Here is a 27,152-nt window from a genome sequence, read left to right as displayed (position 1 = left end):
TTAGGATCAAATCTTTAAATATGTAAATGAAGAAACTAAGATCCTGGGACAGTGAAGGCCTCAATCCTGTCACCGAGAGCAAGCACGGACACCAGAGCCTGGGTCTCCTGACGCCAGCGGAGCCTTTCCTGGGCCATGCTTAGCCTCAGCATTCTCTCAGTTATTCTGGAAGTCCTGGGACTTACCCATCTGACCTGCCACCTCTCCACTGACCTGTGACCCTGCCATACCCACATCAGGACGCCGTGGGTTTAATGCCCTAATAAGTCAGCTATGATGGGGGTCATCGGGAGAGGCCCATGATCAGGCCCCAGCACTCCCAGGCAGCTGGCAAGCAGCTGGCCGGGGTCTTCTCTGCAGACAGAGACCCAAGGCATCATGGAGCTCAATTATAAGCCCACGGAGATAAAATGATGGGTGTCTGGAGCTTATGCCAGAGGCTGAGGCCTGGCAGGGCAGGGTGTCTACTGAAGGCTGGACAGGGCCCTGTGCCACCAGCAGCTCTGGTGGGGCAGTGGGGTTGCCCAAGGGCAGGAGGTAAAGTGCAAGCCCAGACTCTAGGCCCAGGATTGGGATTTCCTGGCCAAGCCACCCTATCCCTGGGGCCTCTTCTGCATCTTGTCCTGGGGGTGTCGAGGGTGCTCCCAGGGCATGGGGGTGGGGAGGGAGCCAGGCGTCAGGGAGCCTGCTGCTTTGAGCAGGCCAGACGGCGGGGGAGGGGATCGGGTTTCAGCCCAGCTGTATTTTTGGCTGGACATGCTGGCAGGCACAGCTGCCTGTAGAGGGGCACCCCCCTCCCCAGCACACTCGCTCTTGATACCTCTACCCAGATAGGCCACCTTCCACCACCCACCCCCACACGCACTGCAGGCGGAGGGGAGGCAGGCGTCAGGCCTGTGACTAGTGAATCACTTTGGGCTTCTGGAGACCATTGCTGAGTTTCTGTAGTGTCTTCTTGATCCGCAGTGCAGTGAGGCGGGCGGAGGGGTTGGGGTACCAGCACTCCCGCATCATCTGAGCCAGGCCTGAGAGGACCTGAGGGACAAGAGAGAAGGAGGCAAAGGAGAGGAAGCAGAGGCATGGATCAGGGCAGATGAAAAGGAGGAGGTGAGGAGGATGGGCCAGCAATGGGAGACACAAGCAGGACAGGAAGGACAAGAAGAGGGAGATGAAGTGTTACAAAGGAGGGGAGAAGAAAGAAGAAGTAAGGAGAATGAGAGGCATGCAAAAATGAGAAGAGAAAGATAAAAAACAGAAGAGGAAGGGAGTAGATGAGAGGAGGTGAAGAAAGGGGGACAGGACAAAAAGAGAGATGTAACCCAGATCTTTAGGAGCACTTAGCCCCCTCTGGTGGGTAGTGTTCATGAACCACCTCACTCCCACCACCCCCACCTGCGAAGATTCAAGAAAGGCGAGATCTGCAAGCCTTGGGGCTCCCGCATCCCCAGCTGCAGCCAGACGCCAGTGCAGAGGGCAGTGTGTCCCAGCACCTCCATCAATCCTGGCTGAGCCCAGTGGATGCCAGAAGAATGGTGGTGGGCACTGCCCTAAAAATGTATGTGCCCAGGGAGGAACCCATCCCAGGAAGCCCAGTGGTCTCAGAGTGAGCTAGCCTCAGAACTCAGGCTGGTTCCTGACAGGTGGTGCGTGTGTGTGTGTGTACATAGGGATGCATACGTGTGGCTTTTTGTAGATATGCATACTGTGCAGAAACGTATGTGTCTATGTATATATATAGGTGTATATATATATATATATGTGTGTGTGTGTGTGTGTGTGTGTGTACAGTTATTCATTCTTTCAGGCACCTATTGTGTACCACGCATTGTGATGGGTAATGGATATAAGGGCCAGCAAAGGAGACAGGCTCTTTGTCTTCATGGGGCCAACAGTCTGGCATATATGTGCACGGTGGGTATCTGTGTATGTATGATGTTTATATGGAAGTATGTGCATGCCTGTATGTGTTTATATACATGTGTGTGTCTTGTATAAGTATGTGGAGCATTTAGGAAAACAACAAAAACAAACATCAGGAACTTCATAGTAATAAATGCAGCAGAGAGCCTCTGACTTTTCAGGCAAGGTGAGGGGTTCAGAAAATCTCATAACAACCAGAAGGCCCCCACGGCATCCACAGGTCAGGGATGTGGGAGGAAGTACCCAGGGAGGTACCTTGGAATCTATACCCCAGAAGCTCTCCAGTGAAGTTGAAGTGTCAAACACAAGTTCCCAGGCCCAGAAATCCCAGCTGGGACCCGCCACCCCACACCATCCCGTCTCCCCAAGAGGCCTCACCGGGTCTGCAGCCAACCGGTTGGGGATGGTGGGGGTCTGCTGGTCAACACACACCACCTTCTTCATGTCCTCAAAGCTGGGATCATTGGGCACCACATCATAGAAGGGTGGCCTGTAGTCCTCCACAATGCCTGGGGATAAAGGGGGGATGAAACAGTCACCCAGAACCCCAAGAAGGCCCAATACCACCCAGAAGAGAGCCTTGGCCACCCTCTCTGTACTAAGGTCCAGGAAACATGCTACTCTTGGGAGGGACACTATAATATAATAAGTATATTTACAAATATTAATTGCTGCCATTTATTTTGCACTTATACATGCCAGCCTTTGTGCTATGAACACTTTACATACACTATCCTCATCACAACCCTAAGAGGTGGGTAGTAGTATTTCCCCTATTGTAGTATAGATGAAGAAACTGATGCTCAGAGAAGTTAAGCCCAAGGCTACATAGCTAGTAATGACAGAGTCAAGACTTAAAATCATCTCATTGGGTTCCTAGGCCAGATCTTGCTCTAGTCTTTCCACAGATCTTGTTCCAGCTTCCTACCCAGGACCTGGATACTCCTCTCCTGTGCCAGCTATCACAGATGCCCAGAAATACCTGATGCTTATTGAGCACTTACTACGTGCCAGGCACTATCCTAACTGTATTGCATTAAATCCTCAAACAACCCTAGGAGGTAAGCAGTACTATTAGCTCTACTTTATAAGCAATGAAATTAAGCACTTAACTACCTATCTAAATTCACTCAGGTAGTTACAGAGCTGGGATTTAATTAAGCCCAGAAAGTCTAACCAAAGTCCATGCTCTTGACCCTCAATCTATGCTTGAGGGAGGACAGCTAGCTGACAACTGGGTGATGGTGTGGAACCAAGGAGAAGGGGGAGAAAAGACCCCTCCTAAGAGAAAAGGGTTTTTACCCAGGTCCAAATAACCTTCAGCCATATTCAGGGATGGTACAGGCCTCTTCCGACCCCCACAGCCAGCAGTACCCCCTCCCCTCATTATCCCAAGTGCACAGTCCTCAGCAGGTGCTTTCTGAAAATGATGCTATGGAGTAGCAGACAGCTTGGTCACAAAAGGCCAGACCCTAAAAACGTGTCCCATGCCCCACCCTGCTTCCCAGCCTGACGCTGGGGTCCATGGCCACACAGCCACAACCTCAGGAGAGCCTGCACCAGCTGTTGTCTCCATGGCGGGCTTCCAGGCCGCCCCTGTGCAGCTCAGTCCTAATCAGTGCTGTGCAGAGGCCTGAGTGTGTCTAATGGGCCTTTAATCAGCACCGGGGCTGACACCAGATTACAGTGTTTATAATGGGTTGTGAATCTGTGTGGGGCTGACAGAGCTTCCCTCTGCCCCAGGAGCCGGCCGTCGGCCTCCTCCTCCCTGGCTGGTTCAGCCTTCTTTTCCTGCTTGCAGCCTGGTTCAAAGGGCCTTGGCCCCTTCCAGGTGCCCTCCTCCCTGAACCCAGCCTCTAGAGCCAACTCTGGAAGTTCACACCTGAAGGGACAGGAATCTGGGCCCCAAAGGGACGGGTTACACCCCAGCCTCCACAAACTGATGACTGCTGAGGGCATGGGGCCAGCTCCTAGCAGATGCTCAGGAAATAAGAATGTCCCTGTCCTTGAGGAACAGAGCTCCAGTTATACCCTGAGGGTTATTCCCAACCTGTCAGAACCTCAGGCAACACATAGACGGCCTCCACAAAGATTGGCCAGCCTCCCCACCCAGGCCAGACTGCCACCCATCATCCATCTGCCCAGGCTTGGAAGGGCACTGCCCACAGGGATGCCCCCTGTACAGGGCCAGCAGGAATGAGGTCTCTGCCTGTTCCCAGCACCCCCAAGTCTGAGTTCCCTGTGGCACCCACAGTAAAAAGGAGGCAGCAATAAGCTGGCAGTGCAGGCACTATTATGTCCCACATTTTTGTGGCCAAGGAAACCAAGGACCAGGGAGGTTTAAACAACACAGCGATAAAGAGCACTGGCTCCAGAGTCCAATTGCCTGGTTTCAGACCCTGGTGCTGCCTCTAGTCAGCTGTCATTCTGGGCCTTAATCCCCTCATCTGTAAAATGGGGACAATCCTATGTTAGGCATTCATTATTACAACAATAATTGCCACTAGTATATACTAGGTCCAGCTCCAGATACTGTCCTAAATACTCTATTTGGATTATCTCAACAACTAGAAATTATTCTCATTTTACAAATGAGGAAACTGAAGCACAGAGAGGGTAAGTAACCTGCCCATGGTCAATGACAAAACCAGGAACTGAACCTAGGCAGTCTGATTCCCAACCCGTGCTCTTAACCACGAAGCGACACCACCTCCCTGTCAACACAGGATGATTAAGTAAGATAATGAATGTCTATAACATGGCGTCTGGCACATACTTAACCTCAACAAATGTTAGCTGCTTTAATATTTGTTATTGTTATTTACCCAAGAATTTACAGCCAGAATCATAGACTCAGTGACTCAGAAGAACCTTAAAAGGTCATTCAGCTGTACCAGCTGGTGAGTGGCAATGAGGGGAGGTCTGGCCACAGCCCCTCACACCGAGGGTGCCAGTCACAGCAGGAAGCCCGTCTCCTGCTTGCCTGTCTGTCTGTCTGCTTGCCCCATTCCCTTTTCCCCACACTGTGCGGGGGGGGGGGGTCCTCACCATTGACAATGGTCCGGCGGGCGATCTCCCACAGCACCAGGCCAAAGGCCCAGATGTCCGTCCATTTGTAGGATTCAAAGCAGTCAGTGCGGATCTGCTCTTCCAGCACCTCGGGGGCCATGTACCGCTTGGTGCCCACTCGCGGGTTGTTTCCGATGTCCAAGTAATCGCTTCCTTGGGAGTGCATCACGGCCAGCCCTGTGGGGAACAGCACTGTCAATCCTGCTGCTCACCTGAGCCCACAGACAGGGTGGCCCCAGAAGGCTAGGGTCGGTGGAGCAAGGTGGGGCTGGAGGGAGATGGTGGCACATAGAAGGGCAGGCAAATGGAGACCTGCCCTGAGGGGAGCCGGGAGAGAGCAGCCACAGGGAGACAATGCCTGTTATGCTGGGCCATGTAGCGCTCTCTGCGTGCCCAAGAACCCAGCGAGATGTCAACAGGCACAGCAGGCATTATCACGCCCATTTCACACAGCAAAACCCCAAGGCCTGGTGAGGGGCAGCAATGCAGTCAGTGAAGACTGGAGGAGAACCCAGTTTCCTGGCTCCCGGCCCTTTCCCCGTACTCCTGGAGCTGGGGTGGTGCGGTGAAGGAAGGTTGCTGGGCTTAAAGAGTGGCAGCTTGCGGGGCTCTTGTGGAAGTGGAATGAGACAACACACACCTCGGTAAGTTTTAACGTGCCTATCAGTATCGTTGCTGTGGCCACGCATTCAACAGGCAAAGGCAGAACAGAACCAAGGGCAGAGGGAGCGCGCGAGCCCCGCCCCCTGCCCAGGCCCCGCCCCACTCACCCAGGTCGGCGATGCAGCACTGCAGGTTGCTCTTCACCAGCACGTTGCGACTCTTGAGGTCGCGGTGGGCAATGGCGGGTTTACCCTGAGTGCCGAAGATCTCCACGTGCAGATGTGCCAGGCCGCAGGCCGCGGACACAGCCAACCTCAGGGCCAGCTGGGGCTCCAGCGTCTGTCTCTGCAGAAAGTCGTAGAGCGAGCCATGCTCATGGTAGTGTGTGATGAGCCACAGTTGCGTGCTAGAGTTGCGGGAAGTCATGTCTGAGGCGATAAAGCCTGTGAGCAGAGGGCCAGGTGGCTCAGCCATGGGGCTAGGGCTAAGAGAGGCTGGATGGGTTAGGGTCAGGGCTGGTGACAGAGGATGGACAGGATCTGGGCAAAGCTGGGGCTGGGGTAGAGGCTGAACTGGCTTAGTTCAGACAGCAAGCCAGAGTCAGAGATCAGGGCTGAGGGCTGGCTGGGAGTTCTTCAGCGCTAAGTCACTGTCAGCAGCCTGGGGCCTCCAGCCCTTAGTCGGAGGTAGGGAGGAGTAGGAGCTCTGGACCTGGCATAGCACCCCCAGCTTGCCTAGGATGTTGTCATGTCTGAGCAACACTGTGTTGTAGATCTCGGTCTCCCGGAACCAGGACTGCTCATCCCTTGAGGAGAAGATCTTGACGGCCACACTCTCACCATGCCACAGGCCCCTCCACACCTCACCATAGCGACCCTTTCCTGATCCAGTGGCCAGAGGGGAGGGAGAGGGTCACATACTGGGCACACAGAGTCCCTGGGCACAGTATTCCCCAGAAGAGCCCCCAGTCTTGATGCTGCATTGACCACATCTGCAGAACCTTTGGGGCTTATGGGCAACTCGATTCAGATCCAAAGCCAGCTGGCAGGCCACCCCCATTTGCCTCTTGTTCTACTCCAGCTCCTGCAGAAGGATCTAGTCCTGACCCACCCCAGCGCACCCCCTGCCCAGAAGAATCCCATTTCTGACGCAGGGGTGGCTCTGCCTGTACTCCGGAAGCCAAGAGCTCCCCCCCTCTTGAGAGCTCATGCAAGCCCTTGGTCCTCATCCCCTGGGTCCCCCACTGCTCACCCACACATTCCACCAAGGCGACCTGGCGTGCCACTGTCCTCTGCACAAGGAAAGGGAGCCCCGAGCCACTTCCTGTGGTGCAGTCGCTGTCCAGGAGGTCCTGGGGGTACCGAGAGGCTGCTGAGAGGCTGCCCCCACCCACCCCAGCCCTTTTCTCCCTCTTCAACCTGGGCCCTACTGCTGTGTCTCTGCCTGGTCCTCACTGGCCCAGTCCCCCACATGCCTGAATCTCTGAGTGTCTGTAATTGTGCCTTTCTTGGCTACCTGTCACTGTGCACCCCCTGATTCTGCAGCTTCTATTTACCCCCCAACCCAGTGTCCCAGGTTCTCCCAAGCCCATACCCCTAACATGCTGTCCCCCTGCTCAGATGCCTTCAGGATGAGGCTGGAGTCTCCCAGCTCGCTGTGCAGGCCACGCTGCTTCTCCTGCCTCCGCCGGATGTGCCACAGGCCCAGGGCCCCCAGGGCCACGAGGACCAGCAAGGCCAGCACAGGGCCCAGGATCAGAGGCAGCTGGCCATCTACTTGCTGCTGCTCCGGAGGAGTTTGGGTGGCTGGCAGAGGGGGGACCCTGAGGCCCAGTTCCCACCAGGCCAGATACCCCCACCTTGCCACTCTGCCGGTCAGACCCCAGTGTCCTGCTTCCCCTACCCTCTGGCCAGAGCAGGAGAGGAAAGCAGAACGGTGTGGGGCTGGGTGCGGGTGCCGGCGGTGGGGGGAGGTGCTGGGCAGGGCCTGAGAAGATGGGGTGGGGATGCTGGGGCAGCAGACATACCCTCCAGCCACAGGGACACGTTGTGGTTGCAGAGGGGGCTGTAGCAGCAGTAGTGGTTGACGAACTCAGTGGGGCGCCCCCTGCAGAGCTCCTGGTGCAGGTTCCCACAGCCTCGGTGCTCCTGGGGTTGTCGGCCTTCCTCCCGCACCAGCACTACTGTGCACCAGGCCCCCTGGCAGGTAGGCCCCCTGCAGTGTGGGTTCTCACACGTGCAGGTCACCAGGGGGCCCCGAGAGGGCTTCACAGGGTCGCCTGGGAGACACACTGGAAGCTCAGCCACTCTGGGCCCAACTCCCCAGGCTGAGCCCAACATCCACGTCTGTCCCACTGCCCCCTCCCTTCTGACCTCTTAAACTAAAGGGCCTTGGCCCGTTAGTCCCATCCTCAGATTATCCTCCCCTCTAGTGCCTTAGCACCACCAGGGGCAGCTGACACTGAGAACCAGGCTTCTGTTCCCTTCCCCAGCCTAGGACCTCCCCTCCTAGTTCTAGCTCCAACCCTGAGGCTTCTTCCTGGGCCCTCCGGGCCATCACCCCCACTCTCTGCACCCCTAGTTAGAGGTTCGCTCCGTGGAGCCTTACAGAGCACCAGCCTGTGGATCTGGATCAAGAGGACAGCAACGGAGGGTAGGATAGCTGGGGGCTGAGTCTAGCTGAGCCTGTCTCCCACCCTTCAGCCAAGCTCCTAAGTACCCCCTTCTCCTCAAATTCAGCTCCAGACAGCTGAGCTCAGATAGCCCTCCTCTGCCCAGGCCCCTGTTCCTTACCTGCTCCCCCAGTACTCACCCTGGGTCAGGCCCAAGGCCATCAGTAGCATCAGAAGGCTGCTCTTGGGGGGGTCCAAGGTCATGGTCCCTGTAAAGGACGGGGTGTGCAGTAAGACCTGTGAAATGTGATCCCCTCGGTGTTTGCAGCCACTGACCGTGGATCCCTCCCACACAGAGGAAATCACTGGGAGTTTTTTGGGGGTGGGAAGGGAGGCCTCCTCCCTACTCCCTGCATCTGGCCTTGGGGCGGGGCCTGCAGGGGAAGTCCTGGTGCACTTCCCCATGGAAACCATACCGTTAGGGGTAAAAGGTGAGGAGGCATGTTTAAGTGGCTGAGAGCTTGGGGGACTCCCAGCTCTGCACCCCTGCTGGGAGTTCAGACTGGAGCACGCAGACAGCCTGGGGCTGGGGTGGAAGAAGCATCTTTTCTGCAGCCCCCACACCCTTCTGTCCTGTGGCCTGGCTTCTCCCTGCCTCCACCCCTGCCCACCCCTTTCCCAGTGTGTTGTCGTGTCTCCCCCCACCTCCCCGCCACCCCAGCCCCGGCTGCCTCAAACATAAACAGGCTCCTGTCTTTACTTCCTGCCATTCAGGGTCCTGCCAAGCTAGGAACAGGAATCAAGATTGTTTAGATTGGGGTCTGGATAGAACAGGCAGGAGTCACGCACGGCAGGCAGTTCAGGGCATATTCCCAGGGCTGGCTGGAGAGGCTGTGGGGTCTGCAGGAGCCACCAGGGGCTGGGACACGCCCATGACAGAATCCTAGAGGGATACCTTGTGAATTACAAAGCCCAACTCCTTATTTTAGAGAAGATGGGGATTAAGGCTCAGACAGGGGAGAAGACTTGTCCAAAGTCAAACAGGATTAGTAGCACTACTGTGAGTACACCCCAGGTGTCCAGACTCCCAGTCCAGTGCTTTTTCCACTCTGTGTCCCCGACCTGGGTGGCAGCCCATGTCTGAGCTCTCAAGGTTGTAACAATCATGCAAAGCTTGGACAGTGCTGGGTCATGCCAGGGGTGAAGGGACCTCTCTGCAATCTCACCAGAGTGTAAGATGCCCCCTCTGAGCCAATCTTTGGCCCTCTTCTCTCTCCTTGCTGTCCTATGAAAGGGTGGGGGCAGAGCCAGTGATGTGGGAGGGGAAGTGAAACATACTTGGACCCTGAATGTTTGACCTTCAGTGACTAAGGTTGGACTTCTCCAGAAGTTTGGTGGAGAGCATTAGGGGAGTAATTCTAACCTACAACAGTCCCCAGCCCAGCTCCCAAACCAGCTACTGCTTCAGAAGCCACCCTCTTGTTCATTTCTCAAAGGCTTAAAACAGGGAGATAAGTGCTGGGGCTCCAGCAAGAAGGACAGAGGTCAGACAGCAAGAAGGACTTTCTGAATGGTGGGGAGGGAGCACGTAGGTGTGTGCCTGGGGGCGGGATCCCAGGCAGAGGCTGCTAACATTAGGGAAGAGTGTCTTCTGGCATGACACATGAGTCTGGTAGGCTGGGCACAGGACCACATAGGCTGCAGAAGGCCCATGGTCTAAATGAAGATCTGTGATGCTGAGGCTCTGAGGGCAGGATGGCTGGGGCTGGGGTGGGGGGGTTTCACGGGCCTCTCTGCCTGGTGGCAGCTCTGGCCTTCCTGCAGGGTTTCCTCTGCCCCAGAGGCCCAGGGCTGGGAGAGGAAACGGAGCCCTGGGCTGCTGCAGCTGTGTCCCCAGCCTCTGCCTGACCTCCTGCCTCTTGCCTCTCCCGGCAGGCAGTGAGGACTCTGGCAAGCACTCTGCAGTGGGACTGGTGGCTGCAGAGGGAGCCCCAGACAAGCTGAGTCTGCCCACAGGGGTAGGGGTGGGAAGCCATCCTGGGCAGCCTTGCTTGCTCAGAAAGCAGCTAAGGAGAGAGTATGGGGCAGGAAGGAAAAAGTGGATACCAAGGAGCAAACCTGGCATCCTTCTAGGATCCTCTAGCCAGGCTTCCACTTCTGACTGTGCCTCAGTGCAACCTCTTCCCTACTTTATTATGCACCAGAATTACCTGATGTGCTTCATTAGCCTGCATATTCTCTGGTCTCATCCCCACTCCAAATTCTGATTCAGTCCATCTGGGATCATCAAGAAACATGCATTTTTAAAAGTTCCTCAGGTAATTCTGATCAGTGTGTGTGGGTAACACACTCTGAGAAATGCCCTACACAACACTAAGACTGGTGCTTTCCTTTCACTGTGTGGGGCCCCGCTGGGTGAGTGGCAGAGGGCAGGGACTCTCACTCCCACCTGGGGACCTCCTCCTCTACTGGAGAAGGAACAGACTGGGCTAAACATAGATGCCAGGACTTGGAGACACTGGGGACCGAAGGGAGCATGTGGGCTTTGCTCTTGACACTTCAAGCTTCCCAGGCCCAGGAATGGGGGAGGGAGAGCCTGGCAGCCTTTACAGAATCCACCTCTGATCTGACCCTGGGAACGTGGTGGAGTGGAATTGTGTCTGTCTTGTTTTCACCTGGGCCTACCATAACGAGAAGTACAGACGGGTGCTGAGTCCTGACCCGCCCAAACTCAGAGCTGACCCTGTGTGCTTCACCCTGAGACCTGACTCTAGCACAAACAGACTACTGGGGTCTGGCAGTATTCTTTCACTTCTAAGCAAAATTGCCTGAAAGATCTCCTGCTGACAGAAGCATCACTGTCGTTGGCCAGAAATCACAAATGTTAAACTAATTTCAAACACTGACTTACCACTGAGAAATCCTTAATAATAAGAGCTAACCTTGTCTGAGTACTACTTATGTGCTGAGTACTAAACTTTGACAGTTGATCTCATTTAATCCTCACAACAAACTAGTGGGGGAAACTGAGGCTCAGGGAGGTGAACTTTCTTGCGCATAATCATGTGTGTCTTGACCAACTTAAATCATTGGTAATAAATCTTTGCTTGGTCATTTTATGCCTCCAATTGTTTGGTATTGGATGAGTCCCTCGAAGGCTGAAAAAGAGCAAGGGGGTCTCACAGATGGCCTTCTGCTGTTGTCATCACTGGGTGCCCAACGCAGGTTTGTTTAGATGAGAAGACAAATCATCTGTAGGCTTAGTCTTACATGGGGAGAACCAGAGCAGGACTGTGCTCAGAAGGTGGTTGTTGATCTTTTTCTCCCCAGCACACCTGAGGGCTTGATAGAACAGGCTCCCATCAGCAGCAGCAGCTCAGCACAGCAGTGACTGTCACTGGGCTGAAGCACCCTGTTCTGCACATCAGCAGGACTTATCAGAACAACAGAGGACCAGACAGCTGCTCAAACGGGGTTGCCCCTTACCACATCCAGGGCACTTTTATCTGTATCACTTCATTAGCCCTTCACAGCAGTGTGATGTAGCACCAGGGCTGGATTTTAGGGTCTCAGACTGAATGCAGAGGCAGCACCATATAGCAACAGAGGTCAGAATGTGGGCTCAGAATCACACAGACCTGGGTTCAAATCCTGCCTCTACTACTTAAAGCAGTGAGATTTGGGAGCAAGTTATTTAAACTTTCTGAGGCTTAGGCTTCCCTGTGAAATGGGACTAATAACAGTGCTCATTTCACAGGTATAATGTGGTAAAATTATTTAGCAGAGTACTAAGTGGTACACAGCAAACACATTAACAAATGTTACCAAACCCGAACTGTACCATTTACACATCCATGGAGCTTTGGGCAAATGATTCAAGCCTGAACCTCTTTTCTCTTCTGTAGCATGGACATAGTAATACCTCTTCTGCTAGATTGTGGCCAGGATTACATAAGAAAAATATATCTAAGTGCCTACATATTAAGTACTCAATAAATAGCAGTGATTTCTAACTACCTGATGAAGTGGAAGGACAAGTACTAGGACAAATGGGGCAGTGAAGGATCAGAGAGGACAGACCCTGACTCAGCCAGAGAGGGTGAGAGCTATTGTCCACTGCACTCCATCCTTGGAGGAGAGGGGGTGGGTGAGCTGCCACTCCAGAGATCGGCTTAAAAGCACTGGCCTCCAGGAGTCCCATCGTGGAGTCGCAGCCCAGAGGGAGACTGAGAAACCCTTCTGCCTGGAACCTGAGGAAGGCCCTGGCAGGGCGATTATCTGACCATGCAGGGTTGGATGTGAAGCTTGTCGGGTGGAGTCAAAGTGTCACATTCCTTAAGCAAGAGTTGCAAGGGCTGGTCTGGGAAAGGTGGGCTTCAGGGAAGCTCAACAGCATCAGACATGGACACTCACTCCCAGGTCAAGCCTCCACCTAGAGGCACATGTGACCCTTTCTCCGTAAGTGAAGCAGGGCAGGAATCCTGCCCATTTTGTGAATGAGGATAGGAGAAGAGAGAAATTAAGTGAGTGGCCCCAGACTGGAGTAGTTTCTGATTCCCCATCCGGGTTTGGTCCAGCCCCGTCCAGTCTTAGGTGCAGTAATGGGCAGATGTGCGGGAGGGCAAGGGGGCAGCCTGCACTAGAGAGCTGGGGCTGACCCCGCAGGGACCGGTCTGCGGGGCTCTCTAGCACCTGTTCCGAGAAGGGCTCAATCGGGGTAAGGGTCAGGCCGCCCACCCTGAGCCCCGCCCGTGGACCGCGACTCACCTCTGGGCCTGCGGCGTCGTGGCGCGGCGGAGCGCCTCTCCTCGCCGGCGGCCGCGGTCGCACGAAAGGCGCTGGACCGCGGGCAGGGGTCGGGGTGCCCGGGACGGTGCTGGGACCGACCAGGGGCTCGCTCGGCGCGGCGGGCGCGGTGGCCTCCCGGGACTGCGAAAGGGGCTGGAGCAAAAATGTTTCTTATTCCAGCGTCTTCCTGCCTGGCCCGGCTCCACCACTCCCTCCTAATAAACCGTTTCCTATTGCCCAGCTAGCCGACGGGCCGCCGCTCGCCCCTCGCTGAGACAGCGGGGCCGGGACCCTCCCCCGCGGCTCCCAGCCCCCGAGGGCAGCGCCCCTCAGCCGCCCCCAGCTGCCGGGCCTCGGCCGCGCCCCCGCCCCGAGCCTCCCACATCCGCCTCCCCGAGGGGGCGGGCCTTGGGCTCCGGCCGCGGGGGTCTCACGGGGTCCAGGCCCGGAGCCATGGGGACCAGAGCCGAGATGAGAGGCCCAGTCTGAGGGCCGGCAGGGGTCAGGGTGGAGGTGGGGGCGTCCCCCCCCCTCGGAGCCTCTGAGGGGGCGATCTGGAATCGGACTGGGGGGGTGAGCAGCGCGGGCAGGACTTGCGGGGAGGGCAATGAGGGGGGCAGTTACCTGTTCTTTGACCACCGTCAACCCCAGGTCCTGGGCCTAAAAGGCTTATAGCAGCAAGGGCTGAGTTTGGGGCTGGCAGGGTCCAAAATATTTTGGCTCCGCCTTCTTCCTCCGCCCCCAGGGACTCCCCACTCAGTCCAAATCCTTCAGCCTCCTCCCTCTGGCCTCTTCGCCCCCTCTATTTCCCTCCCCTCTCCTGCAGCCTCTCTGGGCTCCGTGCGAGGTGAACAGGCCCAGATGGGGCAGCTCTAGGTGGGGGTGAGGACGGTCTGAGCCCCTCCAGCCGCAGAATAGCTCAGTGACAAGGACGCCTCTCCCAGCGGTGGGTGGCCAGAATGGAGGGGGTGCCTGGGGACTGCCTTGGACTGCCCTCTTCAAGGCAGGCTCCTCACCCCACCAAATGGAGCTTTAGAGATGAGAACTGGAGCCTCCCTTGGGACAGTGCTGGGAAAGCCATTGGGTGGGGAGCAAAAAGGCTTCCCTCCAGGGAGGAGCAAACTCTTCCTCCTGATGCCTTTGCACAGCCTCAGGTACTTACATCCTTGCCTTGCTGGCGAGGAACCCTGAAGCCAGGACTCGGGTTTTATTCCTAGCCTCCTGGTTATCCAGAAAGACGCTGAAGTCTGGAAACCCAGATTGGCTGGGTAAGCTTAGACAAGGGACACCTCTCCATGCCTCAGTCCCCCATCTATAAATGGGCATGATCAACAGTGCCAGCCTCCTGTGGTTGCTGTGAGAATGAAGGGAAATGATGCTTATCTCAGTTTATGGCAAAAATGCCGGCTGGCTCAGCCTGACATAGGGCAGGCCCTCCATGAAAGTGTTTAATTAAATTAAGAAAAGCCTGGGGAGGTAGTGGCCTCAGAGCCAAGCCGAAAGACTGGACATTAGAAGCAGAAGCGGACCTCTGAGGTGCTATAGTATGGGGATTCTGTAAGATGGGCCAGGGCCCCCCACCCTTTGGCAGGAATAGAGGCTGGGGGACACAATGGCTAAAGGCTCAGACAGGCATCAATTGTTGACTGACCTCACTTCCTCTGCTGAAACCCTCCCTGGCCCCCATCCCACAGCTGCTTCACAACTTGTGAGCATTGTGAATTCCAGAACCAAGGCACACCCAAATTTCAGTGTCAGGACAGAACTGTGTCCTGCAGCCAATAGGAAGTACTATGGGATTACAGTATCTGCTCTTTCAGATTATAGCGGCCACTTCGACACTCTATTAGCAGGAGAACTGGGAGTGTGGCGGCGTGTCCATCCTTCATACCCACCCTCCCCCATGCCCTGCTATGGCTTCTGATAAGCTTCTCCCAATCCCAGTCCATGGATCTCTGTCCTAAAGGGTGGAAGTGGGGGCTTCCCCAAGGGAAGCAATCAGTCTGAGACACACGCTCAGAACAGAAACCTAGAGAAGGAGAAGAGCTGGGAGTGGCTGGTGAGAACCAGTGGGGCTGGGGGACTTTAACTAGAGAGGGTTTGCGAAGCATGAAAGAGTAGGGTTTGGAGGAGAAAGATGGCCTGATGGGAGACGGGCTTTTGATGAGGGCTGGTGTCTCCCTCCCTCCCCAGAGCAAAGAGCCCTCTAGATCCCGACTGGTGCTCCTCAGAGCCTTCTGTGAACCTCATGTCTCCCAGAGCACACAGAGAACCTGGGGGAGGCATCCGAGGAGGGACACAGAACTGGAGAAAGCACTGGAGACTCAGGCCAGTGAGGAAAGGGAAAAGGAATTAGAGACTGTGTCCAAGTCTACAAAATTAATTACTCAGAAAGACCAGCTGTTCCCCATATTCAGTGAGGACAGAACAAAAGGAAATAGGCTCAAAGGGCTAAGATTTAAATTGAAATATTTAGAAGGATTTCCCAGCAGTGTGTGATGCTGAGGCTTGGAGATCCTGGGAAGGGTATGTGGGGTAAAACCTCAAGGCAATTTTGATCTATGGAAGGCAGGTGACATGGAGCCTGGCACAAAGGCAATGAACTAGACAACCTGCATTTTCAGGAGCAGCTAGGTGTATTGAGTTCAAGCTTCGCTCTTGACACCAGGGCAGGGCCAACTTCATGGGTGTATACCTGTGCAGATGCACAGGACCCCCTGCTTGGTTTGAAGCTCCACTGTCACCGTCAGGAAATTCCGGATAATGTTTGAACAAAGGGTTTCACGTTGTCATTTTGCATAGGGCCCACAAATCATGTAGCCAGTTCTGCACCAGGATGAGTAGGAAGAAAAAGCAAGGGGGGAAATTTTGCAGAGGGTGAGCTGGGCTTTTTCCATTTGAATTGTGAAGTGGGGGATTTAGATCAGACAGCCTAGGGAATTTTCAAATGCGAGAGACATGAAAACAGAAAAGGGTACCCTACGTGAGGAGGAAGAACTGTAAGTGTCCTTTAAGGGAGAAGTGGGGCAGAATACCTGTGAATTCTTTTTATCCATCTATTCAACACAAGGAGAGAGTCTCAAGTTTGTGAGCTGGGTGCAGGTTTTGCCTGAGGGAGAGAGAGAAGTGACCTCTTTAGGTCTCCTTCGGCTCAGGGCAGAAGTCACCCTGGTGTCCCAAAAAGGGCAGTTACTGGGAGTTGTGGGGCCTGGGTTCCAGGCCTGGATCACCTCTCTGGGCTTCACCTTCCTCTTCTTACACTGAGGGTTTAGGCCGGGTACTCCCAAAGGTCCTTTCCAACCTTACATTATCTTCATTGGCTTTCAGGTTCAGGAAACTACCTGGTCTGAGGCCTTGTCACCACAGCTCAGGCAGAGGCACTTTGGTTGCTGCTAGGGCTTGCGGAGGGTGAGGACAGCCAGAGAGCCCTGCCCAGCACCTCAGCAAGGCAGGCAGGGGCCAGACTGCCGGACTTTAAGCCACCGTGTCACCTTCCTTTTCCCCTCCAGCTCCTCCGGGATGTCCTCTGGCTGGGTTTACCCACTCCCTGCTGTCTCCTCAGGATGACTCATCTCAGGATGGAACCTGGTAAGGAGGGGATGGCATGTCGGGGCAGGAGTCTGCGACTAGGCGGTGCCCGCACAATGCCTCGGGGTGAGCTGGCAGGCAGCCTGGGCTCAGCTGAGATGCTGCTCCAGCGCCATCCCCTTCCCAGGCAGGCCACTGACCTCCGGCCTGCCCCTCCCTGCCTGCCTTCTTGAGGCCCTGACTTCCCTCCACCCAGCTGACCCCAGGCTTGGAGTTGGAGCCCCGGTATATATGGCTCAGTTTCCACACCTACAAGAAAGGGGCTGGTAATTCCTTCTCGACCACATTCTCAGAACAAAAGCAAAATATCTGTGGGAGGCTTCTGCCAACTGTAAACAAAAGACAGAGATGTCTTTTGAGGGAGGAGATGGAGCTGTGGGGTAGGAGGAAGAGCATGAACTCTGGGAGTCAGGAGACGTGTGTGTGTGTGATGGCGCCTCTGTTTCCTCACCTGCTCAAAGATGAGGACCAAATGTTCCCACTTCTACCACCAGCTGCCAGAGGCGTTATTAGACAGACAAATGTACAGCCACTGCTGAGGACTTTGATGTAGGAAGCAGCCATTCTGAAAAAAATTCAAGAAACCCCAAACAAGCATAGAGTAAATAAACTAAATAAATGAAATTCTGCAGAAGAGTTGGTAATGAGAAGCAACTAGACCTACCCCCAGACCTTCTTGCTGGAGCCAGCCGGTGACCCAAAATTTAAGCTATTTGTTTCTCTGACGTTTACTTCAGTAACTCCAAATAATACATTCACACTGCTATCTCTAGATTTTTTTTCCAGGTTGATTGAAGTGTAATTGACAAAACTGTAAGATACTTAAAGTGTACATTCTGATGATTTGATATACATATATAGTGTGAAAAGATTCTTCCCATCTAGTTAATTAACACAGTCATCACCTAATATGTTTATTTTATCTTTATTTTTTTTGGTGAGTAGAATATGAGGTCTGCTCTCCTGGCAAATTTCACGTTTCCAGTACAGTGTTATCAACTACAGCTACCATGTTATACATTAGCTTCTCAGACCTCGTTCATCTTTTAGCTTAAAGTCTGTGCCCTTTTACCCACCCCTGCCTATTTCTCCCACCCCTTGTAATTATTGATCATTATTATTATTATATAGGTTATTATATTTCAGTTTATATAACATGCCTTTATTTCCTGTCCTATTTGTATCAGGCAGTATCTCTTGACTCTTCGCTAATTAAGGATAACGGCACCCTCACCCTTCCTTAGCACAGCAATTTTGTGGCTGCAAAAGAAGACATGTCAGTTAGTTGAAGTAAAGGATTTTGTGATTGGGGAATGTTCAGTTGAAACTGAAGGCAGTAGAGAAGCCTTGAGGGTGTGGCCCAGCATTTTGGGTGGTACAAGCATTCCCAGAGGCGTCCAGACTTTTGTTCACTCTAAGAAAGCAGGGCCTGAGTTCGCTGGGGTGAGGGTGGGCAAAGGTGTCCGGCAAGGGGGGAGGAAGCTGGCAGGCTCTTGGGTGCTGAGGGGACCCTTGCTGCCTGAGGAGGGAGTGTGAGGGTTAAGGGGGCCATCTCCAAAGAGGAGGGTGTGATATTTGGACAAGAAGGGTTTCCCAGGCCCTGGGTGCGAGCAAGATTGTTTGAAAGAAGGTCTGAGTGGCTGGGGGAGGCCAGAGGCCAGTGGAATTTCCTTCAGCTCCAGCCACTCGGGTGGGTGGGACCGGATTGCTGGGGCTGGACACAGGAATCTGCCTTTGTTTCAGCTGGAGGGGAAATGCCATAAATCCTACCCCTCTGGCATCCGTGCCCAGGCTCTGCCCTGCCCTACACCAGTGGGCTTGGTACGGAGGGCCTTCAGCGAACTCTTGAGCCCAGGATCCCCTAATTGGCAGGCGCCTAGCTCCCCGAAGGCAGATCACTGGCATGGATGTAGGGAACAGGGGTTAGGGGTATCCAAGGCTGGTCTGGAATAAATAGTCACCAAGTAGGATGGGTTTTTCGGTCTGCTCACCTCTCTCCCGTCCCTCAGAGGGACCGTGGCTTTTCACAGTTAAGGAAGATGCCTAGGTCTACGGAGAGGGCTTGAGGGGAAGTCTTGGCCCTCTCTCAGTGCTGTAACTCCTGCTCCAAATGTTTAGACAGACTGCAACTTGGGCTATAGTCTCACAGGCAATGCATAGAGCTGAACGGTGGGGGAGTGCACAGTGTTAAGCGCCGGCAACGCTAGGGGAGGGGATGGGCCAGGAACCCCAGGGATTGGGGGACCCCTGTTTTTGTTTTCCCCTTTGTCAGTGAGTCTACGTGTTTGTGTCTGTGTGTGGTGGGGTGTGCACCTGTGTGTGTGAACTCCCTGTAGGCAACTAGGAGCTTGTGGACCAATGGGCCTGCGTGTGCTCCTGTGCCTGGGTGGCTGCAGGGCCCTGTGGGACTCTGGCTGGCACATCTGCGTGACACTGTCTGTGTGACCCTGCCACAAGCCACAGAGCCCACCCAAGCCCAAGCCTTGCCCTAAAGCCCACCTTCAGGTTGGTGTCTTCCTTAACTGCGAACAGCCGTGGTGCCTGTCAGGAAACGGAGAGAGGTGAGCAGGACTGAACGTGGGCCTGGGCCCTGGCCAGATGGGTTTCTCAGCAGAGCTGGCTGAAATCTGACTGGAGGAAGGTCCTCAGCAGTCAGGGAGAGGAAGGGCCTGTGGGGTGGGGGGAAGGTGTGGGGAGGGTGCGGCTGACAGGGTGGTTGGTGTGCTGGAAGGTGTGCCGGAAGGTGTGCTGATTATGTTCAACCATTTAGAAAGCATGACTGCTGGAGAAGGGGGAGTCCTGTCTGGGTGCCCCAGTTTGGGAAAAGGGGGACACAGACCAACGAGTTCCCACCTGTCCTTTCCTCCCCACATACATGTACTTCTTTGTCTTCCCTTGACCCACCAGGGGATTCCTGGGGCGGGCCCTGGGCTAAATGGGGACACTGCCACTCCTGGAATCAGGGAAGCCCCTGAGAGGACTAGGTGATAAAGACTCCTTTAAGCATCCCAGACCTTGGTGGAACCTGAACTCAATTCTTTTCTCTTCAAATGTGTTGAGCCTGTATGTGCTGGGCACAGAGCCAGGGGTTAGGGGGATAGACATGGCTTCTCCTGGCCCAGGGCTGAGGGGATGGTTCCCAGGGGCACTGGCAAGCCTGACTGCTATCCCAGTGCTCCTCAGGACAGCCAACCTTCCTGTCCCTTCTGTGGGTGCCCCCATCTGCCAGGGTGGAGGGTGGACACCACAGGGAGCAGGTTGGCCGGCCATCTGTGCCGCAGTGACAGGGAGCAGGCTGGGGGCAGGCTGGGCTGAGAGCACGGAGCTCTGGGGCCCAGAGAGTAGTTTCTGTCTGGGATACAAAAGCTGCTCTGAGAAGGCTCTCCGAGATAAGGGTGTGTTTTCACTTCAGGGGCCACCAGCATAGTATCCTAGAATCACAGGGGAGGCCATGGGGTTCCAAAGACATATCTGTGGGCCTCCTCCACTGAGCTGCCCGCTTGGCCGTTTCCTCACCCAATACCACCCAACACAGTAACACGAGCTACCGTTTATCAGGCATGCACAGGGCCTCACACACCTCTCAGTGTCCAGGCCCAATAGCAACCCTGGGAAGTAGCAATTATATATTATCACCGTTAGATGTTACAAATGAGGAGACAAGGGCTGAGAGAGGTCTTTGGGCACAGAGATGGTAAGATCCAGGGCCAAGATTCAAGTCCAGGTCTGTCGGCTGTAGCAAGGCGTCTTCACCATGGCCCGTGTTTTGCACAGCCAGGTACCTTATCCTGGGTTCCTTGGCCTCTGCTAACAGGGACTCAGTTTGGAAGCCTCAAGAGCTGGACTCGGGGAGGGGAGAAGTTGGGACGTTAGTGAGAAGTTGACTGAGGGCCAGGGCAGAGCAGTCCACAGAGGTGCCTTTCCTCTCTGGCAGCCTGAAAGGCTGTCGGGAGCTGTTAGAGGACTGGGAGAAATGGCTTGGCCCGGGAGGAGGAATGGCAGGATTGAAGCCAGAGATGGAGGGGTGGGTCTTCATAAAGAGGACAGGCTGCTGGGAAATGTAGTCCAACCTGGACCCAGGTTCCCACCTGCCCATCGGGCCTCCCAGCTCAGATCCACCCCAGGCTGCCTGGGATGGAAAGATCCACAGAGGGCTAGTTCTCTGGCCCTGAAGATGCTATGGTCAGTCCTATACCCCTGTAAAACTCAAACCAGTTGGAAGTGAGGAGAGGCTCAGAGAACCAGGGAAACTGGGCTGTCAGCAGAGGCCATATGCTGCAGTGGAAAGAAAGGACGCAGGCTTTGGAGTCCCACAGACTTGAACTCCAAATGCCACTTAGCCACTTACCAGCTGGTGACCTTGGGCAAATCATTTAATCTTCACAGCCTCAGCTTCCTTAACTACAGAATACAAAGGTTGTGAGGATTAAACAGGATGATTCTATTAAGGCCAGCACAGCACAAGTGTGGCCTTGTCTCATTAAAGGCTCACAACAGGCCTGTGCTGACCTGTTATTATCGCTTCCATTCTCCTCGTGGGAGCCCTGAGGCTTAGAAAGGTTAAATAATTTGCCCAAGGTCACAGGTCAACTCCCAGGCCAAAGCAGATACCCACCATGCTCCTCCAAGCCTGTCGATGTAGTTTCTCTGTTATGCCCAGTGCCAGCGCTGGCTTCCTGCACTTTGATTTCAGCATTGGGCAGGGAGGAAACGATTCTAGCTCCACCCCGGAAGCCTGGAAGTAGCTCAGTAAAACTCAGCTTACCAGGGCCCTTCCATAGCATCTCAAATCTCACTAGCACTTTACAGTTCACAGGGCTTTTATACCCATATTATCTAATGGATCTTCCAGTAATCCTGTTTTCCCCCATTAATGGATGAGAAAACGGAGACAAGAGAAACTTTAAGTGGCCAATTCAGGATCATACAGGTAGGAAATGGCAACATTAGCCCTGAACCTACTGCAGTTCAGCACAGCTGACTTCAGACCCCTGTTGGAGAAGTCACATACCATCTAACACTGTTGGTCGTTGTCACCTCAGTGTGTGTGTGCTGGTGGTGGTGCTTTCCCCTCTTCAAAGGACAAATTTATTTTTTAACTTTTCAAAATCTGGTAATACATAACTAAAAAGTCAAAACGTTCTGTGCAGCAGAATTCCAAATAATTTATGTAGATACTCCACCCCCAAGGAGATGCAACAGAGCTCCCCACTCCTTTAGTGTGGGCTTCATCGAATGACTTCCTTCCAAAGAGTACAATATAGAAACGGGGAAAAGGTAACATTACAAGGGAGAACCCAACAAACACTCCCTCAGCCAGGTGCTCAAGGTCAACTCTACCGTGATAAGTCACGTTCATAGTGTGTACCCTTGATATAATGTGACTGAGAAAGGCACACTGCCTCTGTGATCTTTCTCCTGAAAATCTAGCCCCAGGCTAATCAAGAGAAAAACATCAAAGACCAATTGAGGGGCATTGTACAAAATACCAGTACCCCTCAAAACAGTCAAGAAACAAGGAAAATCTGAGAAACTATCACAGTCAAGAGGAACCTACACGACGACTAAGTATAATGTGGTATCCTGAATGGAATTCTGTACAGAAAAAGGACATTATTTTAAAAACCAAGGAACTCAGACTAAAGCATGGACTTCATTAATAATAATGTATTAATATTGGTTTGTTAATTGTAACACAATGTACTCTACTCATGTTAATAAGAGGATACTGGGTATGGGGTATATGGGAACTCTTGGCATGATCTTTACAACTTTTCTGTAAATCTAAAACTGTTCTAAAATATACAATTTATTTTTAAGAGTCAAAAGTTTCAAAAAGATTTTCAGTGGAAAAGCTCCTTTCCAGTCTTGGTCAGCTGCTCAGTCTCCTTCCCAAGAAAAATGCCATGTTTCTTTTCACGGTGGTTCCACTAAGACAGCATGCTTTAGTGTTAAAAATCTGGCCTCCACAATTGGATGGTGCTCTCAATCTTGATCTCTGCCAGTTTCTAGCTGTGTGACACTGAGCAATTCATTACCCTCTCTGTGCCCTGTGTGCCCTGTGTCCTCAAAGATAAAATCCTCATTGGATTATTGGGAATATCAAACATATGAATGTATACAGTAAGCACCTTATAAGTAGCTGCTTTTATTGTTATGAATAAATAGGCAAATGTATTTATGCAACCAATGTGTTAAGAAATATTCAAAACTTGTAAATAAGGCACACACAAAAAATGACTAAGTGCCCTTTCAAAGATATTTTAGATCATTGGCTAATAACCCCACCTATGGGTCATCTAAGGGAAATAACTTTGTTTGACATACTATTTATTATTGATTAGGGCCCAAACATTATGAAATTAAGAGGTTAACCTGTAGAAGATTGGTAAATAGCAAATTATTTTTGTCTGGTAGAAAAAAAACAGTTATGGTTTTATTGCTGGGTAGGAATGAAGCTTTTTTGTATCTAACTTTGTTACCTTATTCAAGCGTTCTTATTTCCACTGACTGTCAACAATGGTTTTCATTTCTTTCTCTGATCCATCCTTCCTTGACCACTCATTAAGTAGTTAAATAAATCTTGGTTCTCACTCTATGTCTGTATTAGTCAAGTTTATCTTGGTGGAAATTTTACTTTGACAAGCAGTAGCATGCCACACATACCGTTCTACCCCTTGGCTATGTTCATTAATACATCTTGAAGATCAGTTTCATAACATAAAGAGCTTACTTGCTCTTGTCTTATTTACCACTGTATAGAATATTTCATATGGGTGTACAGTGACTACACCCATAATCAATTTGGCTAGTCCCCTATCGATGGACACTTGGGTTGTTTCCACTCTTACACTGTTGCAAACAATGCTGTATGAATCACCTTGCACATAGGTTGAGAGTAGAGTCACTTAGTGTGGATGTGAAGGCAAAAGGGGCTCTAGAGGACAACGGAGCCTAAAGGAGGAGCCTGATGAGCTGCTCCCAGGCCAGCCTAGCCCATCTTCCCCTGGCTCTGTGCCCACCTGGCCTCCTCCTCCTGCCGTCTCCTCATCATCCTGAGCTCCTGGTATCTCCAGACAGGGAGGGCCAGGCTTTGGTGCCCTGCAGGCCTGGGCTTCAGCTGGCACTGGCTGGAAGATGAGGGTGCCTTGGAGAGGAGGATCTTGGGAGCTTGGGGCTTGGGGCTGGCACCATCCCTAGGCTGTAGCCACTGAGGGCACATACTCAACATGCCCTGAGGGCCCTGGTAAGGGATGAAGAACTGGGGGCCAGGGACTATCTGAGGGGATTGGTGGGCTGGGGGTGGGGGAGGGGCAGTGCCTAGCAGCTCCGGCACAGACTTGCTTCGGGTGCCCAGTTCAGGCGGGCGGTCAGGGCACATGGTGTGGCAGGCAGTGGTGAGGAAGGGACTGGCCAGACTGGTCGTGACAGTCACAAGGTGGTCCAGGACACCCCCCTCCTGAGGAGACTGGGCAAAGGGCAGGCTTAAACGGGCCTGCAGCCGGTTTAGGAGAGATGGGGCAGCTTGGGCCTGGGCCACAAGCCCAGGCAGGGCTGGCCACTCAGGCTGGAAATGCTTGCTGAGCTGCTCCACTCGGGGCCGCCGCAGCAGCTGCCAGATCCTTTGCACAGCATTGAAGCTGTCAGTCAGCACTGCCCACTCCAGGGCCGTCTTACCCCGAACAGGATCCACCGCTGTCAGGTCAGCACCTGGGAGGGGGCACAAGGGTGATTGGGATGGGACAGGGTTTAGTGACTTTCAGAAGAGCAGATTCTTTAGCAGCAGGACTGATTTGGGGTAGATTTAAAACCACAGAGGCCCATCCTGTTGCAGCTGGAATCTGGAAGCCCTCAGAGGCTACAGCCCAGGGATAGTACCATCCCCAGATCCCAACCTCTTGTTTAAAAATGATGAAAGAAACTGAAGTCCAGAGAGGGGAAATGACTTCAGAGAGACCTACTGGGGGCTTCCAAGCCTGGAGTAGAATAGGGAGCACCTGAACCAAGGAACTGACCAGAGGAGTGATATGCAGGTTGCCCAGGTCAGGGGAGGCCCAAGCTGCACCCTCTGAGGCAGGTAGAGGGGGGGCCCTGCTGGTTCCCACTCCAGGTTCTCATCACAACACCCCTCGGATTCTGGTGGGGAGCAGCAATCACTCTGAGCTAGAGGAGGGGTGCAGAGCTCACTCCCTTCTCACCCCAAACCCAGTCTGATGGTATGGGGAAGGGAAACCCTGGGTGACCAACAGAGAGAAGTGCCACCTTGAGGAATACTGAGGGACTGACACTTCTTGGACAGTGTGGACTTTCCCCTAGAACAACCAACCCCACCTGGCGGCACACCTCAACTACATATCACCGTGTCCCTGGGACTCTGGCTGGTCAGAGCTCAAAGTCATTCCAGAGAAGGCCAACACCCTCCTTTTACTGCTGAAGGCCAGAGAAAGAAGCCATCTGCTCAGGCTCATTAGTGGCAGAGCCAGGACTAAAGCTGAGAGTCTGGTTCCAGAAACGAGCCTCTTTTGCTTTAGGTTTTCCTGCTGATCTAGGTTATCCTCCCAAGCTTTCTTTTCAGGGACCGCCTTTCACAATATAAACAGAGCTATCAATGGCAGGACTTTGTTGATTGTGAGAAGCCCAAACACATTCCCCTCTTCCAGGAAGTTGACCTAGACTGATCCTCCCTCTCTTCTCAGCAACTATGACAGCTGACTCTGTCTGACAGGGAATCTTGGGGGAAGTACTGGAGGCCATAGACCCCCATCCTGGCCCCACACACCTGCCATGAGGAGGGCAGCCACGCATTCGGAATGGTCCCGCATGGCAGCCTTCATCAGTGCTGTTAGCCCCCGCTGGTCCCGGCGCTCCAGGTCCAGGCCTGAGTAATAGTTGAGTAGGAGGCTCACCAGAGGCACATGGCCTGCAGGGGACAGAGGACAGAGCTTAGCTCCCCAGAAAAGGGAGTGATGAAACCCCAAACCCACTCCCAACACAGCATAGTCTGGGGCAGGAACATCACGCAGTGTGGAGTGTGGCTCTGTCTGAAGCAGGGGGACGGGTGGTGGTGAGGTCAGCAACCTGGCACCTCACCTGCCTGGGCAGCCAGCATGAGGGCTGTGTCCCCTTCTTTGTCCTGCTGGTTCACATCAAGGAAAGGACAGCGGCTAAGCAGGGCCACAACACTCTCAAAGCCGTGGTAGCATGCAACCATGAGGCCTGTCTGGGGAAGGAGCAGCTCAGGCCCTGTGCTTTCCTCAGGATCTGCTTGGGGCCCCGTGCCTTCTAAACCCACATCTGTCCCAGAGAAGACCCACCCTCACTCCCCCTTTTCTCCCAGGGATCCAGGCAGTGGGTGTTTGACCCTGAAACCCTCAGGATGCGTGTGGTGTGGGGGACAAAGGGTTGCCCTAGCTGCCCTGGGAAGCACTGGGGGTAGCTCACCCTCCCATTGCTGTCCACCTGGGTGGCCTCCTCTGGGGAGACCCCACCATCCAGCACGGCTTGGAGCTGGGCAGAGTCATTGTGGACGCAAGCCCGGTACAGGGCCCCCAGACGGCAGCCGAAGCAGGACGGTGCCTGAGACATGTCCAGCCCTGCCCTTCGAAATGGCGACTCTTTCTCTTCCAGCCTGCGGACAGGAAGGTGAGCCCCCTCCTCGCGCAGTTGGCATCTACAACACAGAATGGAGGGGAGCAGTGTTTCCCTGAATCCCAGGGAGGGGTCCCAGCAGCTGCAAATCACGCAACCCTTGCCCAGGCCACGGGTGGGAGTCGGGGTAGAGCTTTTTCCCCCTGGGGTGTCCGGCCGGCCCCAACCACGCCGACACAGGGCGAGCTCTGGGTCGGGAGGCTGAGAGTCAGGAGCCCTAGCAGGGCAGAGGGGGTTCCCTGTGAGCTCCAAGGAGAGGGCGGTCTTCTCGCGGGGTCTGGAGGCTCTCACGGCACGCCCGGGACTCCCTGGGGCACACTCACCCGCTCTCTGGAGCGACCCAAAGTGGACTCTTTCTCCCCAATAAGCAACGCAGGAGACAGATGGCTGGACCTAGGGAAGGGCTGCCGGGAGCAGCCCGGGGCTGAGAAGATCAAGCGGAATTAGCCGGGAGGGGGGCGAGCGGGGCGAGCGCGCTCCCCTGGGAGCCGACGACGCGCCCCCCAGCGTGCTCCGCGCGGGCGGCCCGAGGCCCCGCGGCTGCGCCCGGAGCAGACAGACGGCTCTGAGGGAAGATCGCGCTCGCCTTCTGCCCTGGGGGGGCCAGCTGCCCCGAAACCGACCCCTCGAAGGTGCGCAGGCCCTGAGGGCCCCAACCGCAGGCCTGAAAGCCTGGGGCCCCTTCGCCTTCGGCGGGGCTCCGTGGCGGTGGGAGCGGCACCAGTGCGGACCTTTAAGGAGGGGCTGGGACCGGCGGGGCAGCGAGCGCGGCCGGGGGTCACCAGGACCTACATTTTGAGGTTCTAGAGAACTGAAAACAAAAAGAATTGCCTAATTAGAAGTACAAAAATCATGTTATGTTAGGTTTAGTGGACCAATTTGGGGGTAGTAAATTACACATGATATATTTAAATTAAAATTAATA

General features: G+C 54.0%; 2 protein-coding genes across 3 annotated transcripts; both read right to left on the bottom strand.

The window, feature by feature from the left end:
* ACVRL1 (activin A receptor like type 1) lies at window positions 1-13,105 on the bottom strand. The gene is made up of 10 exons (XM_036915130.2): window positions 12,971-13,105; window positions 8,404-8,472; window positions 7,619-7,870; window positions 7,186-7,397; window positions 6,844-6,943; window positions 6,327-6,473; window positions 5,760-6,035; window positions 4,969-5,166; window positions 2,299-2,429; window positions 1-1,035 (listed from the first exon to the last, which is right to left on the bottom strand). Exons 2-10 carry the CDS (start codon window positions 8,465-8,467, stop codon window positions 901-903), a joined length of 1,515 nt encoding a protein of 504 aa, XP_036771025.2. The 5' UTR covers window positions 8,468-8,472; window positions 12,971-13,105; the 3' UTR covers window positions 1-900.
* ANKRD33 (ankyrin repeat domain 33) lies at window positions 13,080-27,152 on the bottom strand. 2 transcript variants are annotated; one of them, XM_057486624.1, is made up of 9 exons: window positions 26,551-27,152; window positions 26,021-26,249; window positions 25,670-25,799; window positions 25,359-25,499; window positions 23,602-24,289; window positions 17,031-17,144; window positions 16,333-16,576; window positions 16,027-16,100; window positions 13,080-13,144 (listed from the first exon to the last, which is right to left on the bottom strand). In XM_057486624.1, exons 2-7 carry the CDS (start codon window positions 26,162-26,164, stop codon window positions 16,528-16,530), a joined length of 1,266 nt encoding a protein of 421 aa, XP_057342607.1. In that variant the 5' UTR covers window positions 26,165-26,249; window positions 26,551-27,152; the 3' UTR covers window positions 13,080-13,144; window positions 16,027-16,100; window positions 16,333-16,527. The 2 variants fall into 2 exon arrangements, with proteins under 2 accessions (XP_057342607.1, XP_036771027.2); XM_036915132.2 differs by lacking the exons at window positions 13,080-13,144; window positions 16,027-16,100; window positions 16,333-16,576; window positions 17,031-17,144 and having other exon boundaries at window positions 22,214-24,289.

The sequence above is a fragment of the Manis pentadactyla genome, chromosome 10, assembly GCF_030020395.1.
Source record: "Manis pentadactyla isolate mManPen7 chromosome 10, mManPen7.hap1, whole genome shotgun sequence".
Taxonomy (NCBI): domain Eukaryota; kingdom Metazoa; phylum Chordata; class Mammalia; order Pholidota; family Manidae; genus Manis; species Manis pentadactyla.
This window is presented reverse-complemented; position numbering and strand designations above follow the sequence as displayed.

Coding starts and splice junctions, on each gene's coding strand:
- ACVRL1 (XM_036915130.2), bottom strand. CDS start 8,467: ATGACCTTGGACCCCCCCAAGAGCAGCCTTCTGATGCTACTGATGGCC. Junction 7,398..7,618: donor CGTGTCCCTGTGGCTGGAGG/GTATGTCTGCTG, acceptor CCCCTCTGCCAG/CCACCCAAACTCCTCCGGAG. Junction 6,474..6,843: donor CGCCTTGGTGGAATGTGTGG/GTGAGCAGTGGG, acceptor CCACTGGATCAG/GAAAGGGTCGCTATGGTGAG.
- ANKRD33 (XM_057486624.1), bottom strand. CDS start 26,164: ATGTCTCAGGCACCGTCCTGCTTCGGCTGCCGTCTGGGGGCCCTGTAC. Junction 17,145..23,601: donor CGGCAGGAGGAGGAGGCCAG/GTGGGCACAGAG, acceptor AATTTTTTTCAG/AATGGCTGCTTCCTACATCA. Junction 16,577..17,030: donor TGGTCCTCATCTTTGAGCAG/GTGAGGAAACAG, acceptor CCTCCTTACCAG/GTTCCATCCTGAGATGAGTC.